The sequence below is a fragment of the Phascolarctos cinereus genome, unplaced genomic scaffold (genome assembly GCF_003287225.1).
Source record: "Phascolarctos cinereus isolate Bilbo 61053 unplaced genomic scaffold, phaCin_HiC Scaffold_5;HRSCAF=322, whole genome shotgun sequence".
Lineage (NCBI taxonomy): Eukaryota > Metazoa > Chordata > Mammalia > Diprotodontia > Phascolarctidae > Phascolarctos > Phascolarctos cinereus.
This window is the reverse complement of record NW_027555958.1, coordinates 97,197,449-97,213,428: the sequence shown is the minus strand read 5'-3', so window position 1 is coordinate 97,213,428 and position 15,980 is coordinate 97,197,449. Positions and strand designations below refer to the sequence as shown.

At 39.3% G+C, this 15,980-nt stretch overlaps 1 protein-coding gene across 1 annotated transcript in view; it reads right to left on the bottom strand.

Moving 5' to 3' along the window:
* The window catches only part of TFB1M (transcription factor B1, mitochondrial), a 57,284-nt gene extending 48,174 nt beyond the window's left edge, over positions 1-9,110 (bottom strand). Inside the window, exons 1-2 of the mRNA XM_020986669.2 lie at positions 8,909-9,110; positions 5,917-6,068 (exon numbers count right to left, since the gene is read on the bottom strand). Coding sequence (XP_020842328.1) covers positions 5,917-6,068; positions 8,909-9,041 — 285 coding nt within the window. The 5' untranslated portion in view covers positions 9,042-9,110. The remainder of the gene's footprint in view (positions 1-5,916; positions 6,069-8,908) is intronic.
* Positions 9,111-15,980: the final 6,870 nt, after the last annotated feature.

Below are 15,980 nucleotides of genomic sequence, written 5' to 3'. Positions count from 1 at the left end.
GATGGGAGAGTCTTGTTTGTGCAATAGCCAGGAGGCCAGTGTCACTGGATTAAACAGTAAGTGGTGGGGAGTAAGGTGTAAGTAGGTAATAGGGAGCCACTGGAGTTTATTGGAGTGTGACTGTGAGTGTGTGTGTGTGTGTGTGTGTGTGTGTGTGTGTGTGTGTGTGTGTGTGTGTGTTACAGTTGAATCTGTGTTCTGGGAAAATTGCTTTAGTGACCGATGGAGGATGTATTGGAATGGAAAGAAAGTTGAGGCCGGCAGACCCAACAGTAAATACTACAATAGTCCAGACATGAGGTGGTAATGGCCTGTACCATAGTGGTGGCAGTGTCAGAGAAGAGAAGGGAGCATACTGAAGAGATGTTACAAATGTGAAATCGACAAGACTTGGCAACAGATTGGATAAGGGATGGGGTGAAGGGATGTGTATGTGAGAGATAGTGAGGAGCTGAGGGTGACTCAGAGACTGGGAAGATGGTAATGCCTTCTACTATAATAGGGAAGGAAGGAAGGAAGTGGGGAAGATTTCGGGAGAAAGATAATAAATTCAGTTTCAGACATGTTGAGTTTAGGATGTTTCCTAGACATTCAGTTTGAGATGTCTCAAAGGAAGCTGGAGATGTGAGACTGAGGTTAGGGAATAGTAGAGAGATTTGAGAATTGTCAACATAGATGGTAATTAAATTCATGGGAACTGATGAGGGAGAAGAGAAGAGGACAGAGCCTTGTGGGACACCCACAATCAGAGAGCATGAACTGGATGAAGGATCAGCAAAGAAAGCACAGGAGTAGCCAGATAGGAAGAGAATCAGGAAGGAGGAGTGTCCTAAAAACCTAGAGAAAACAAAGTAGTTATCAAGGAGGAGAGAGTGATCGACAGCGTTAATGCCTACAGAGAGGTCAACAGCATCTATTAGATTTATATACCACAATTAGTTCTGTCATTCTTCAATCAATATGTACCTATTCTGTTTCCAATTTTTTGGTATTACAAAAAGTGAGGCCATTAATATTTATGAAATGTCTCTTGCTGTCAAGATTTCCCTGGGGTAAATACTAAGCAGTGGTTTCTCTGCGATAAAAGAGTATGAATAGTTTAATAACTTTTCTTATAAAATTCTGTTTCCAGAAAAGCTGGAACAATTTTTAGCTTCCCAGACAGCGGATTAGACTACCTATCTTTCTCCAGCCCTTAAAATATTGACTTTTAGCTTGTATTGCCTTTGGTAATTTGATGGTTATCAGGTGAAACCTAAGTTGTTTAAATGTATATTTCTCTTCTTTTTAGTGACTTGGATCTTTTCCCCCCTATGGTTGTTGAATACTTTATTTCTTTTTAAAGTTGTTGATATCCTTTGACTATTTATCTAGGGAAACAGTTCCTAGTCTAATATGTTTATACCAATTTCCTAGGGAAATAGTTCCCAATTTATGTCAATTTCCTACATATTTTGAATATCAGATTTTTATCACAGATATTTATGAAAAGATTTCCCCCACTTGATAATTTCTTCTTGTTCTAGTTGCATTGATTTTGTTTGTATAAAAGCTTTTTAATGAATATAATCAAAATTGTTCATTTTGTCTTCTAAGATCTTCCTTCTTTTATTTATGAATCCTTTTCCTAATCTGTGGTGAGAAACTTACCCACTTCCATTCTGCTCTAAATTATTTAAAGCTATGACTTCCTAATTGAGGCTACTTGTCCACATAAGCTTATTGTGGTATATGGTGTAGTTGCTGGTCTAACCCTATTTTTCTGGCCAACCTGCTTTCCTATCCCCTCCCTGAACCCCCATGAGTTTTTGCCATATAGGAAGTAAATTGTATTCATGGATTTGTTGAAAAGTGAGCTACTGAGCTCATTTGCTTTTCAGTCCCACCTAATATATTCTACTGACCTACTTTTCTATTTTAACCATCAAATCTAAATAGTTTTGATGACTGCTATTTCATTATATAGTGTGATGCTACAAGGTCCCCTTCATTCCAACTTTTTTTTTATTATTTCTCTTGAGATCTTAGATATTTTGTTTCTCTAAAGGAATTTTTAAAAATTATTTTGCTTAGTTGTATAAAATTATCCCTTACTAGTTTGCTTGCTGTAGTACAAAATCTATAAATTAATTTAGGTATAATTACTTTAATTGTATATGTGTGGTCCTATTATGATAATAAATATCTCTATTCCTTTAATAAATATTCTTTATTTCCTTGATTTCTATAATAAAATCTTCTTTTCTAGATTAATTCCCAATTATTATATATATTTTATAGTTATTTTGAATGTGATTTTTCTATCATTTCCTCATTTTTTTTTAGCACTGAATAAAAATGCTAATGATTTTTCTCAATTTATTTTTAAGTATTGCACTTCTGCATACAGGCACCACTAAAACTATAATTTGCAGGGAAGGTAAAGATATGCACTGACAGAAGAAGTTCATCACCAGGAGCTCTCTACACTGATGAAATTACAGGGAGGGAATGAAAAAAGGGAAGAAGAGAAAGAGGGAAGGGAAAAAGGAGGGACATGGTAGAGAGGGGATGGAGGAGGGAAAGAAGGGAAGGAAAAGATGGACTACTACTTTACTGGAGCTATTAATTGCCCTGATTAGTTTCCTCCTTGGTTCTCTGGAGTTTTCTAAGTAAACCATAATGCCAAATGCAAATAGGGATAATTGTATATCATCTTTACTGGTATTTATAGTTTTAATTTCTCTCTCTTAGTGCTATAGGCTTTTTTATTTAATTAAATTTTATTAACATTTATTAAGCATTCACAGGGTACACGACACTATAATTAGATGCTAAGAGCCTAAGGATGGAAAAAGTAGAGAAAACTTGGTTCCTGTGTTTGAAGAGCATGCGACTTAGCTCAAGTAAGCTAGGAAAACTTATGTGTATATTTGTACACAATCTCTGGGGAAAAAGAGATTAATTTGGGAACAAATTTGAAGGTGATACCCCTCTTGCCTAATAAGGAAAGGTATCACACAGGGAGCAGGAAGCTTAATGTATTCAAAGGGCATTACCTTTATTTTTTTTTTAAAAGCCAACTTATTTCACCAATTGGGACATTGTGTACATGTTTAGGAAGCTGGCAGAGCAAAAGAGAAAGAACAATGGATTTGGATTTAAGAAATCTGGACTTAAAATATGGTAAACAGAACTGAATGTGGAACTCCATATGCAGCAAAATACACTGGGTCTACCATCTCGCTTGATCCTGAACCTGTATATCTATTTTTTTGTTTTGTTTTGTTTTTTGCTAGGCACTGGTGTTAAGTTAAGTTAAGATTTGACCAAGGTCACACAGCTAGTAAGTGTCAAGCGTCTGAGGCTGGATTTAAACTCAGGTCCTCCTGACTCCAAGGGTAGTGCTCTATCCACTGCACCAGTTAGCTGCCCCTCTTGTATATTTATTAATGAAGACTTCAGCTCCTATGTAATCTTCTTAAGAGGCCACGTGACATTGCAGAGTTTGCGGTAAACTAAAACCCTCAAGTATTTTTCATGAGAGTCACATCTTGCTATTCGACACAGCAGCAACCCTTCTTGCTCCACAGCGGTTAGCCATGACCCCCAACATCCCAGCAACTATGTCAAAAGGACCTGCGGCTGGTATCGATCTTGGCAGCACTTATTCCTGTGTGGGGGTCTTCCAACATGGGAAAGTGAAGAGCATTGCTAATGACCCAGGAAACAGGACTCCCCCAAGCTACACTGCCTTCACCAACACTGAATGTTTAACTGGTGATGCAATAAACCCCACCAACAGAGTCTTTGATGCCAAACGTCTGATGGGTCACAGATCTGATGATGCAGCTGTACAGTCAGACATCAAAGCACTGGCCTTTCCCGGTGGTGAATGATGCAGGCAGGCCTAAGGTCCAAGCGAAGGACAAAGGGGAGACCAAAAGTTTCTATCCAAAAGAAGTACCTTTTATGGTCTGGACCAAGATGAAAGAAATTGCTGACGCTGACCTTGGGAAGACTGTCACAAATGCTCTTCAATGATTCCCAATGTCAGGAACCACAGCTCTTCTCAATGTGCTCTGAATCATCAATGAGCCAAACGCTTATGGCTTGGACAAAAAGGATGGTGCTAAGAGAAAGGCATTGAACTCTGACCCCGGAGGTGGTGCTTTTAATGTCTTCATTCTTACCAATGAAGACAGTATCTCTAAAGTCAAGTCCACAGCTGGGGACACTCAACTGAGTGGGGAGGACTTTGACAACTACATGGCCTTTATTTCTGAGTTCAAGCGAAAGTACAAGAAGGACATCAATGAAAACAAGAAGGCCATCCACTATCTGGGCACCACTTGTGAATGTGCAAAGCACACCTTGTCTTCTGGTACTCAGATCAGTACTGAAATTGTCTCACTCTATGAAGGTATTGATTTCTAAACTCCTATCACCCAAGTCTGTTTCAAAGAACTGAATGCTTCTTCTGTGGCACATTGGACACTGTGAAAAAGTCCCTAAGAGATGCCAAACTAAACAAATCATAGATTCATGACATCATCTCTGTGGATGGTCCCACTCAGATCTCCGAAATCCTGAAGCTTCTGCAGGACTTCTGTGGCAGCGAGCTCCATAACAGCATCAATCCTATTGAGGCCATTGACTGTGGTTCATCTGTTCAGGTCACCATCTCATCTGGAGATAAATCTGAGAATACGCAGGGACTTGCTGCGGCTGGACATTAATTACTCTTCTTTCCATTGGAATGGTTCTAATCAAACCATCCCCACCAAGCAGACAACCAACCTGGTATGCTTATTCAGGTTAATGAAGGTGAGAGATCAGTCACAAAGGATAACAACCTGCTTGGCAAACTTGAGCTCACAGGAAGTCCCCTTACCCCAGTGGTGTTCCTCAGAATGAAGTAACATTTGACATCGATGCAAATGGCATCCTCGATGTTTCTGCTGTGGTTAAGAGCAAAGGCTAAGAAGAATAAGAACACCATCACCAATGACAAAGGCTGTCTGAGTAAAGGAGACACTGAGCCTATGGTTCAGCGCATGGAAGCTGAGAAATACAAGGCAGAAAATGAGAAGCAGAGAGACAAGATGTCTTCCAAGAATTCTCTTGAATCTTATACTTTCAACATGAAGGCTACTGTAGAGGATAAGAAACTTCAAGGCAAAATTGCTGATGAACACAAACAGAAGACAGATCCTTGACAAATGTAATAAAATAATCAACTGGCTAGATAAGAACCAGACCAGTGAGAAGGAGGAATCTGAGCAGAAAGAATCAAAGAAGGTCTGCAACCCCATCATTGCTAAGCTACACCAGAGTGCAGGGTGGTGAGTTCCCAGCAGGGTGTAGCATCCCCATCTGGAGATGCTTCTTCCAGACCCACCACTGAAGAGGCATCAGAAGACAGTGCATTCCACACAGCTTTCCAGATATTGAAGGACCTAAATTTGTCACCAAAGGCAACAGCAGTTTAAAAGTAAGATTTAAACTGCTACGTAAATCTGGGCATTCTGAATACTTGAACATGTACAGAAGGAGAGAAATGAACAACATTGTACTTTATCACTACTGTAAACAAATGGAAATGTGAATCTTGTCCTGGAGAATAAAATATATTTAAAATTGGCCCCACAAAAAAACTCACGTATACCCTAATTTTTAAAATGTACAAAACTAAAATGTAATTGAAAAAAGCCTGACCATTAATTAAGGATGCTATTTCTAGGCTGTGTACAAATTACTAGGAAATCACATACAACTCCCCAAAACAACTCCTTTCTTTTACTAAAAGAAAACAACCATATAAAGAGTGGCTATTTCTGGATAAATCAAGTTCACAAAGAATAATCTGCTTGTTCAGCTTCTATGCCTAAAGCTTAAAATTAAAAGTTCATCAAAATAAACAGTTAAGTTTCTCACCTGTAACCCAGGAATAAATCGAGTGTCCTTTTCAACCACAAGAAGATTAGCTACTTCAGCATTAAGAATGGATCTTGTGATGCCACCTGGCCCAGGGCCTACTTCATAAACATGAGCATTTTTCAGATTGCCAGTCTTTCGTACAATCTTATCTAGAAAAAAAAAATTCAACACATATATCTCTTGTAAAATGCTAATCTTGGAAGTGAATTTAGAAGTAAAAATGAATATGCAAAGTCCATCAATCATTTTCACATCAATAATAATGGCTAATATGTACATACATTTTAAGGTTTATGAAGAATTTTACATGTTAACTCATTTGAGTATCAGAACCATATGAGGCAGGTACTATTATTATCATCCCCATTTTACAGATGAGTAAACTGAGGCTAAGAAAGGTTAAATGATATGCCCACTGTAATACAGCTAATAAGTGTCAGAGGCAATATTCAAATTCAGTTCTTTCTGACTTCAGTTCTAGCACTATATCCACCATCCCATCTATTTCAAAAAATACCTCTATGTAAACAACACATAATGAGCATACAGTGTTTATCTTTATTTGCTCTTCAGTTGTAACAATCCTCTTAACAATCAGTAATAATATAAGTTTGGTAGTTCAAAAAAGTTTTGGATTTGGGGGCTAATTCTTCCTTTGTTCATTAATTAAAAAAAAAAAGCAGGAGGCCTTCTCTAACTGGTCATCCAACCTCAGGCCAAGGAGGGGGAACTCAGTACCTCTCAGGGCAGCCTGTTTTATTTTGAATAGGGCCGTTGGGAAGTTTTTTTCCTTACATAAAGCCTAACTTTGCCTCTGGGCCTGAAGTCAGAAAGACCTCATTTCAAACGGGGCTTCTGATCTTACTACCTATGTGAATTTGGGCAAGTCACTGAAATTCTTTTTGCCTCAGTTTCCTCAACTGTTAAAAAAAAAAAGAGGATAACAATAACCTCTACCTTCCAGGGCTGTTGTGAGGAACAAATAAAATAATATTTCTAAAGCATTTAACACATTGCCTGGCACACTGTAGGAGCTTAATAGATGCTCATTCCCTTACCCTGCATTCCCTAACTTTCTTCATTCTCAGGAGGTAACCTCAACTTTCAATCACACTAAGATCTAGACAATTTAGCACTAAGTTCCTCCATGCTTCAAAACCTCTGCATCTCCATCTTTTCCTTCCTTGTTCTCTCATGCATCAACAAGAAATGGTTTTCCTTGCCAAGACAAATCCACTCCATGTCCTTTTCGCTTCCTCTAGAAAGCACTATCACCTACCCTTTCTCTTGCATCTTCCATTTCTTTATCTCCTTCCCCTCCAACTACAAACATGACCAGGTTTTCTTTTGTACTACATGGGGGGTGTCCTTAGCCCTCAAGCCACTGTGTTCTTTTTCCTTGCCAAATTCTTAAAAGTAGTCTATGCTCCCTACTTCTAGTTCTTTCACTTTTCAAATCCTTGTACAACTCAGTTTCTATCTTCACTGATAAATTTAAATTACTCTCAAGTCACTAATGACCAAGTCATCAATTCCAGGGGCCTTTTCCAAAAAAAAAAAAATCTTCCTTGACCTTCACATGTTAGGACTCTATAAATGTAAAACATATTAAACACATTAAAAAAAAACCTAAACATTTCCTTTACATATGATAACAATAAAAACTGCAATTTATATATGGAAAATAAGCAGAAGACAACTAACTAAAAGGAGACATAATCACATCCTGAATGAGTGGGTCAAAGACCAAATCACAGAAACAACAATTAAAAGGAAGAATAATGCTAATGAGACAATACACCAAAAATGTTCAAGATTCAGCTAGAGGACTGTGGAAAGATAGTCCAGGATCACACAGCTGAGATTGGATTTGAACTCAGATGTTCTTTACTCCCTGTCCAATGCTCCATCCACATGCTAAACTCAATTAAACTGAATGGAATGGAACAGAACACCATCAGTGGTCAAAATATAGGAACGGGGTGGACTCTTAAGGGTGACAGCTGGGTGGCTAAATGGATAAGAGTAACAGGCCTGGAGTCAGGGAGACTCTTTCTGAGTTCAATGCGGCTCCAGAACTACTAGATGTGTGACCCTAGGCAAGTCATTTAATCCTGTTTGCCCCAGTTCCTCATCTGTAAAACGAGCTGGAGAAGGAATGACAAGCCACTCCAGTATTTTGACAAGACTGACAAGACTGAACAACAAAGAAATGTAATGAATCTAAAGGATGGTTTTCTACAGCATGGCATTTAGTAAAGTTCTTGGATGCAAGTTCAAACTTTCAATTACATGACAGAAACAAACTTCGAACATCGCACAGAAATACATTCAATTCATTTATAGAATGAATTCATTATATGTATGTGTGTGTATAAATTCATAAACATTTATTAAGCACCTACCATTGCCAGCCACTGTGCTATGATGGTGAATACACAAAGAGACAAAAGAGGACAGTCCTCGTTTTCAGATGTAATTGGGGAAAAAATAAAACATTAATAAAAAAGGGCAGTCCCCATAAAGTTTAAATTCTTAGGCTTACCACAGCTTTCTTCCCCTATGACTTCCCTCCCCGCCCCAGAGCTAAGCACAGTGAGCCAGGCAGAGAGTAGGCGTTCAATGTTTATTGCATGAATTAACTCAGAAACCGACTCCAAAGCATTTGTAAAAAGAATTCTGGGAGTCAGATTTAAAAAAAACCGTAACACTTTTTTCCAGACCAAGTGCAGCTCTGAAAATATTTAAGTTCTGATACATTTTAATGCCAACGCTGCACGTGGACTAGAAACACACAAACCCAGACTGACGGAAGCCACCGCCTCCCCACGTGAAAGACGCCGGCAGCAGAGCGCGTGCACGCCTCCAATTGCGTGTGCACGCCTCCGACGTGCGCTTGCACGCCCCCAGACGCACAGCATCGCCGGTCCCTTCCCGTACAACCCGAACCACGAGGAGGAAGCCCTGCGAGCGTCATGACATTAACCACCTGTCAACCTCAAGTCCAGGAGGAAGTTCTGGGACAGCTGTTTCTGGGCTCGGAGTCCGAAAAGTTTAATGATCTCCCCAATAGTGGGCAAAGGCGGGAGGCGGAAAGCTCCTAGCTTTGCCTGGGCACCCATGAGTCCGGCGCGAGCCACTCCTCAGATGGGCCTGGATAAAGCGCCGCCCATCTCGGACGCCGTATCCAATTGGGTCGTCGGCACGCCGCCGGAAGTTGTCAGGCTTGGGACGGGAAGGCCCGCCTCCTGACGCACACTTCGCCACGTGACGCAAAATTCTTTGGTGACGCAGCTCTCCTAAATCTTCTGGGAGTGTGCCTCTACAGCAGCCGCTGATCTCTGTTTGAATCTGTCCGTTTCTAGGACTCCAAGAACCATAGCAACTCAACGAATAGCATTTTTTTTAATATTCCGGGGTGCCTTCTGCTGTGTGCATACATTAACAAGCACATATATAATAGCCTCTGTCTTTACACCAAAACCGCTGTAGTGTTGATGACTGCATAATAGAGGTGCAAAACACAGCTCCAGCTGAAAGGTTGTTACTAAGTAGGATTCCTTCCAGCTCAAAACACTTTCCCCAAACGTCAGGGAGGCTTCCTGGACGAAGTGGCAATTGAATTGAGGTAATTGAGGAGCTCAGCAGGCAGAGGTGGAAGAGGTGACGTTGTAAGCGTAAGCAAGGATCCCAGCGAAGACAAAACGTAAAGTGAGAGGGTGAGGATGGGCCTAGGCTGTGTGGAGGAGAGTATCTTAATAAGATAAGCTGAAAATGTGAGGCGGCATCAAATTGTGGAAGACGAACATTAAGACTAATTAAAGTGTTTCAGGAGTAACACTTAGTGGTGGTAATTTTAGGAGTCTAATGTAATTTTTTGAAAAACAGTTAATCTTGTCTCAACTGTAGGGGCGTGCTTCTACACTCTAATTCAGCCACAAACCATCACGTTTGCACATTTCAAACCACACTGTCTCCAAGGATTGCACTAAGCCCAGAACTTTGAAATTCCAGCCACTTTCTCATGACCTCTAGTCTTACCTTTCTTATTTCTTTATTCACATTAAGCCTAATCTTGGCTTTTATTTGTGACCTTTGGTCTGTTGATTCATCTCTTATTCTCCAGGCATACCAACTTCATTTTGCCTTTTCATACGTACATTTCCAGTTTTAACTCCATGGATTTGCATGTAAATGCCTTGCTTAAGACTGCTTTAGAATCCTTTGTCCACTGAACTTGTCAACCACGCTTGTGAATTCTCATCCCCTGAGTGGCTTGTGCTGTTTAGTTTGTCCACGCTGCTGTCATTGCAAGCTACAAAACTATCTATTTCTCCTTACGCAAGTGCTTCCTCCATGGCTTCTGATGTGCATAACTTTGGTGTTTGGCCTTCCTCTCTTGCAAACTTCATATAAAATCAGTTTTTAGATCCTATTGATTACACCTCTATATGTCTCATCAGCCTCCATTTAATTAGGCCCACAGGTACATCTGCAGGAAAGATCCTTCTTACCACTTACCTTATAGTCTTGTATTACCATCTTTTCTTCTGCCAATCTATCATTATGAAGTTGCCAGAACTGTATTTCTTTTGCCCATACCATATCTCTCCGTGCTTGAAAATTTGAACTTAAGTATCTGGTTTTTATGTGGTGAGGTCTTATCCTCTACCAGACTGTAAGCTCCTTAAAAGGAGGAAAAATACCAGATTTACATTTTATTACCTCTTCCACTCCTGTGCCCAATAGTTTTCTGCACCCAGTAGACATTTAATAAATGTTTTATTATGGTATAAATGCTACTAAACTAGCTGTGTGTGACCTTGGGCAAATCAGCCTCTCTAAATCATTTCTATATGTCTACAATAAAGGGATTGGGCTAGATAATTTCTAAGGTTCCTTCCAATTCTGAACTTCTCTTGTTTTATGAAAGGCAATTAGAGTGGCTTCCAGGAAAACTGTTTTGAATACCATTAGGCCCTTTTTGTACAGCAAAGTCATGTACTTTGCAACATGGAATAAAAGGTGGTGCTCAAACTATCTTGAAGAAAAGATCCTGAAAGGTAGAGGTGAAGAGCAAGTGCTTTCCAGGTAGAAAGAACTGCTAATGCAAAGGCATGAAGCAAGAGATGAGTGCCTCGTATGAGGAGCAAAGAGAAAGCCAGTTTAGCTAGATCACATAAAATGCTGGAAGAGGCAGCTAGGCAGCACAGTTCTTGGAGCACTGGACCTAGAGTCAGGGGGATCTGAATTCAAATCCAACCTCAGACACTTACTAGCTATGTGACTTTGGGCAAGTTACTGAACCACTGAAACCAAAACCATCACTTTCTCAATTGTAGAAGAGTTACAGCTCTGGGAAATTGGAAGAATGGTGATAATTTTCAAAGAAATATAGAAATTTGGACAAGGGATGCGGTAGGAGGAGGGAGGGGACAATGAGTTGTTTTGGATATGTGTTTGAAACAAGTTGAACATCCAGTTTGGAATTTCAGATCGGTAGCTGGTAATTTGGTACTGAAACTCAGAGGAGAGATTTGGTAGGGGAGAAGGCATGAATAAATTTATTTTTGCCAACTACAGTGATGTATATCTAAATGTCCTTTTTGTTTGCATACTAATTGATAATATTTTATTTCAAGTAGAATAAAGAACAGTGGTTGTATTACTTTATTCAGTCAGGTTCAAGGAGGTTTAGGATCATAGATTTAGACCTAGAAGGTCCAAAGAAACTAGGAAACAGCATTTTAGAGACTTAGAACTGAAAGCTAGAAGTAGTACTAAAGGCAACACCAATTGCAAATAGTAGAAGTAATGTCCTTAGCTTGCTCTTCCCTGGCAGGACTAGTAGTTTACTATCTCCAGACCTGCAACATACATCTAGCAAGGCTGCCAACTCAGTCAAGATGATGAAAGGGATAAGAAGTATTGGGAGAAGTGGCACTTGAGAAGTAAAGATTGCCTCTACTTTTCTGCCTGTTTTGAAGTTACTCAAGCATCTGGACCAAAAATGTCAATTCTCCATCATGTGGGAAGCTGCCTAGTTCATAACAGATCTCACTATATGCTGGCTTACTAAATAGTATGCAGCTAGCTTCTGGCTAGCTTGTTGGGAAGAAGATGTTTCATAGGATCATAGATTTACAACTAGATAAGACCTTAAAGGTCATAAGCCATCTGGGAATGAATTATCCTGCTTGTTAGGTGAGTGACCTCACCTCCTTGGTTTTTTGCTTTTTTTTTTTTGGTGAGGTGATTGGGGTTAAGTGACTTGCGCAGGGTCACACAGCTAGTGAGTATTAAGTGTCTGAGGCTGGATTTGAACTCAGGTCCTCCTGACTCCAAGGCCAGAGCTCTATTCACTGTGCCACCCAGCTGCCCCCCTCACCTCTTTGGTATGTACCTTACCTCAGTTCACTATCTAGGTGGCCACAGACCTTGTTTCCCATTGCATCCAGCTTTTACTGGGGTACCAGGGCACTCAGCATCTGCATCTTCTCATCTGCCCTGTCACTGCATGCATTTGTCTCTCCTGACTTTGTAGCTATTGCTCTGAGAACAATAATGAAAGCATTACTATCTTTGCTACTGGAATGGATATGACAATTTAGTGTCTGATAGCTCTCCTCATGATCCTGGGGCCTACCTAAACCAAAATACTCTTTCCTGGCTATCACTAGAGGATGCCCCTGTTAGAATCAATCAGCAAGCATTTATTCAGTACTTTCAGTTATTTCAGTCATGTTTGACTCTTCATGATCTTGGGATTTTCTTGGCAAAGATACTGGAGTGGTTTGCCATTTCCTTCTCCAGCTCACTTTTACAAATGAGGAAACCGAGGCAAACAGAATGAAGTGACTTGCCCAGGGTCACAAAGCTAGTGTCTGAGGCCATATTTGAACTCAGGAAGAGGAATCTTCCTGATTTCAGGCCCAGGGCTTTATCCCCTGAGCCACTTCATGGCCTGATTAAATACTTAGAATGGACTTAATAAAATTATGTAAGTTCCTTGAGGGTCTGAAGGTTGGGACAGTGCTGGCACTGTATGCCCAGAACTTGACACGGTGACTGGCAAGTAGTAGCCACTTTATAAATGCTTGTTGATTGTTTAATCTAGTCCAACCTTCTCATTTAATAATAGAGGAAATTTAGAGATTAAACCTAGAGTGGTAAATTGGTTAGAGAAGGGAAGAGAAAGAAAACTAAAGTGGCAGAACTCTGCCCCCTGCAGTTGCTGACTACCTAGAATTCAAACTAGGCTCCTGAAAATAGGTTCAAGAACATTAAGAAACTTACCCTCTCTTTTTTTTACTGGCTAATTTTTTTCATCCAGTACCACTGAAGAGAATCATAACAAAAGAGTAACAGACTGCACGTTAGCACAGCCATTCTAGATATGAACTCATTTACCTTATCATACATTAGTAAAGTTAATTCCACACAAGTTTAGTAAGCCTCTGCTATGTAACTTTGCTAGTTAGGTCCACAAAGGTGAAAAAATGATATTTGATCTTTGTTGCCTGGAGTTTTCTGTTTGGTATAATGGGATGAGTGCTATACAGTTATCTTTTCTGCATCATGACTTTTTCCCCATTGCGGTTTTGATAGATCTTGGGTCAGCATAAGAAATGGGAATTTTGAGAGGAGTTTTGGAGAAACCGCAGGCATCACATGAAAGCCAGCAGACGACATAGAACCTATGACCAAATATTTTACCCGCATTTTACAATAAGGTACTGTAAATACCCCATAAAAGAAAAAGAAAAAAAATTCAGACTTTTTCTCTGGTGTGAAGGGAGGGCCAAAAGCTTTTATTCAGATTTTCCAGATTGTGGGGGCATCTCGCCCCAACCCCTGCGATGTGGAAGGGATAATTGTACTCAGAGACATATACCAGCTGTGTAACTGTGGTCAAATCACTTTATTCATCTTTATGCCTCAGTTTCCTTAGCTATAAAATGGGGATGTTAATATTTGCATTACCCTGTAAGATTGTTGTGAGGAAAGCACTCTGTAAGCTTCAGTGTGTTCCACAAATGTGAGTTACCATGTTATGACAGGCATGCTGGTATCATGGGAAAAAGTAGTGGACTTGGAGTCAGGAGATTTGGATTCAAATGCTAGCCCAGAAACTTGGCTAGCTGTGGGACTATGACTATATGTATTGTTAAGATTTATACAAATGTGATACAAGATAGAATATGATAAGTGAAAATGAGAGATAAAAAAACCACTCCTAAATTTTATGAAGGAGTAATCACTTTTAGCTTGAGGGGAATGGGGAAATACTTCATGGAGGAAGTAAAATTTGAGCGGGATCTTGAAAAAAGAAATTGAAACAGGTTGAAGACTATCTATAAACAAACATTTATTAAGTGCCTCCAAAATGCTAGACACTTTGCTAGGTGTTAGGGTTACAAAGACAAGAACAGAATAATTTCTACTTTAAAGATTTTATATTCCTTGGGGAGGTAGTATATACATATATATGTGTGTGTGTGTGTGTGTGTGTGTGTGTGTGTGATTATATATGTATGTATACATATGTACACACACATACATATAGAAATACAAAATATATAGACAGTAAACAAAAAGTATACTTTGGGAGATGGAGTGGGCATAAGCAGGTGGGTGTAGAAGGTTGGAAAACTCACCTTTGGAAAGTAGAACTTGATCTGAGCTTTGAAGGGATTCTAAGAAGCATGGAGGTGAAGAGAGAGTGTGTCCCAGGCTGGAGGGACAGTCTGGGCAAAGGCACAGAGTATGGCAATATAACATTTTATCGATCAGTTTGGCTAGAAAGTAGAATGCATAAAGGGGATAATCATATACACATGTGTATATGTATAATGTATAATGTACATGCATGCATATATATATATATGTGCATATACATATGTGTGTGTATATACATATATATGTATGTATGTATGTATGTATGTATGTATGTATGTGTATGTATATGTATATATCAGCCTTGAAAGGCAGATTGGATCCAGATTGTAAAGGGCATTGAGCACCAGAGAATTTTGTGTGTTACCTAGATAGACAAGAAAGGTCCACTGACCTCCAGTCTCACATCTCCAACTGCCTTTCAGACATCTCGAATGAGATGTACAGTAGATGTCTTCAACTAAGTAAATTCAAAATGGAGCTCATTATTCTTTCTCCTAAACCCCACCCCATTCCTACTTTCCCTGTTACTTCCCTATTACAAATAAATACAAGGTAACTAACTTCAATTGTTTCTGATTCTTATTTATCTGGTTTGTTTCACTAATACACTTTTCTATTTTGTAACCAGCACCAAATCGTTTTTAGAAATACTGCTTTATAATATAGGTTGAGATTAAGAAATGTATTCCTACAATTTCACCTTTGTAACACCTCTCTAATATGCCCCCTTCTCTCTTCTGATACACTGTCACCCATCTAATGCAGGCCCTCATCACCTCAAGCCTGGACTATTACAATGACCCAATTGTGGGTCTGCCTGCCTGAAGTCTTTCCTCACTGCAATCCACTCTCCATTCAGCCACCAAAGTGATTTTCCTAAAGAAGGGATCACATGACCACTCTGCTCGGCTCATTAACTCCAGAGTACAGAATCAAATACAAAATCCTTGTATTTAATAAAACTAAGAACAGAAACTATCAGGATAACTGTATGATAGGAATTACTGAGAAAATGGGAAAACAGTTAAGCAAAAAAATGTTTAAACCAGAATCATATACCATATACAATAATAAATTCCAAATGGACGAGCAATCTAAATATAGAAGATCTCATTTAAAAAAAAATTGGAGAGAAATGGAAGGAGGTACCTCATACAATCCTTTATGTAGAGAGGTCTAGAGGGAAGTACTGTCATTTGTTTTTGCTTAACTCTTGCTTTATTATAAGGAAAGGCTCAAGGAAAAAAGGTTATATCTGGAAATTATTGATGTAAACCCAGAAATCAAGAATAAAATTTTTTTTAAAGTTCAGGAAAAATTAGAGATGAGCAGAAAAAAAACATAGGAAAGATAAAACAAGATAACCTTTTGTCAAATAGGAC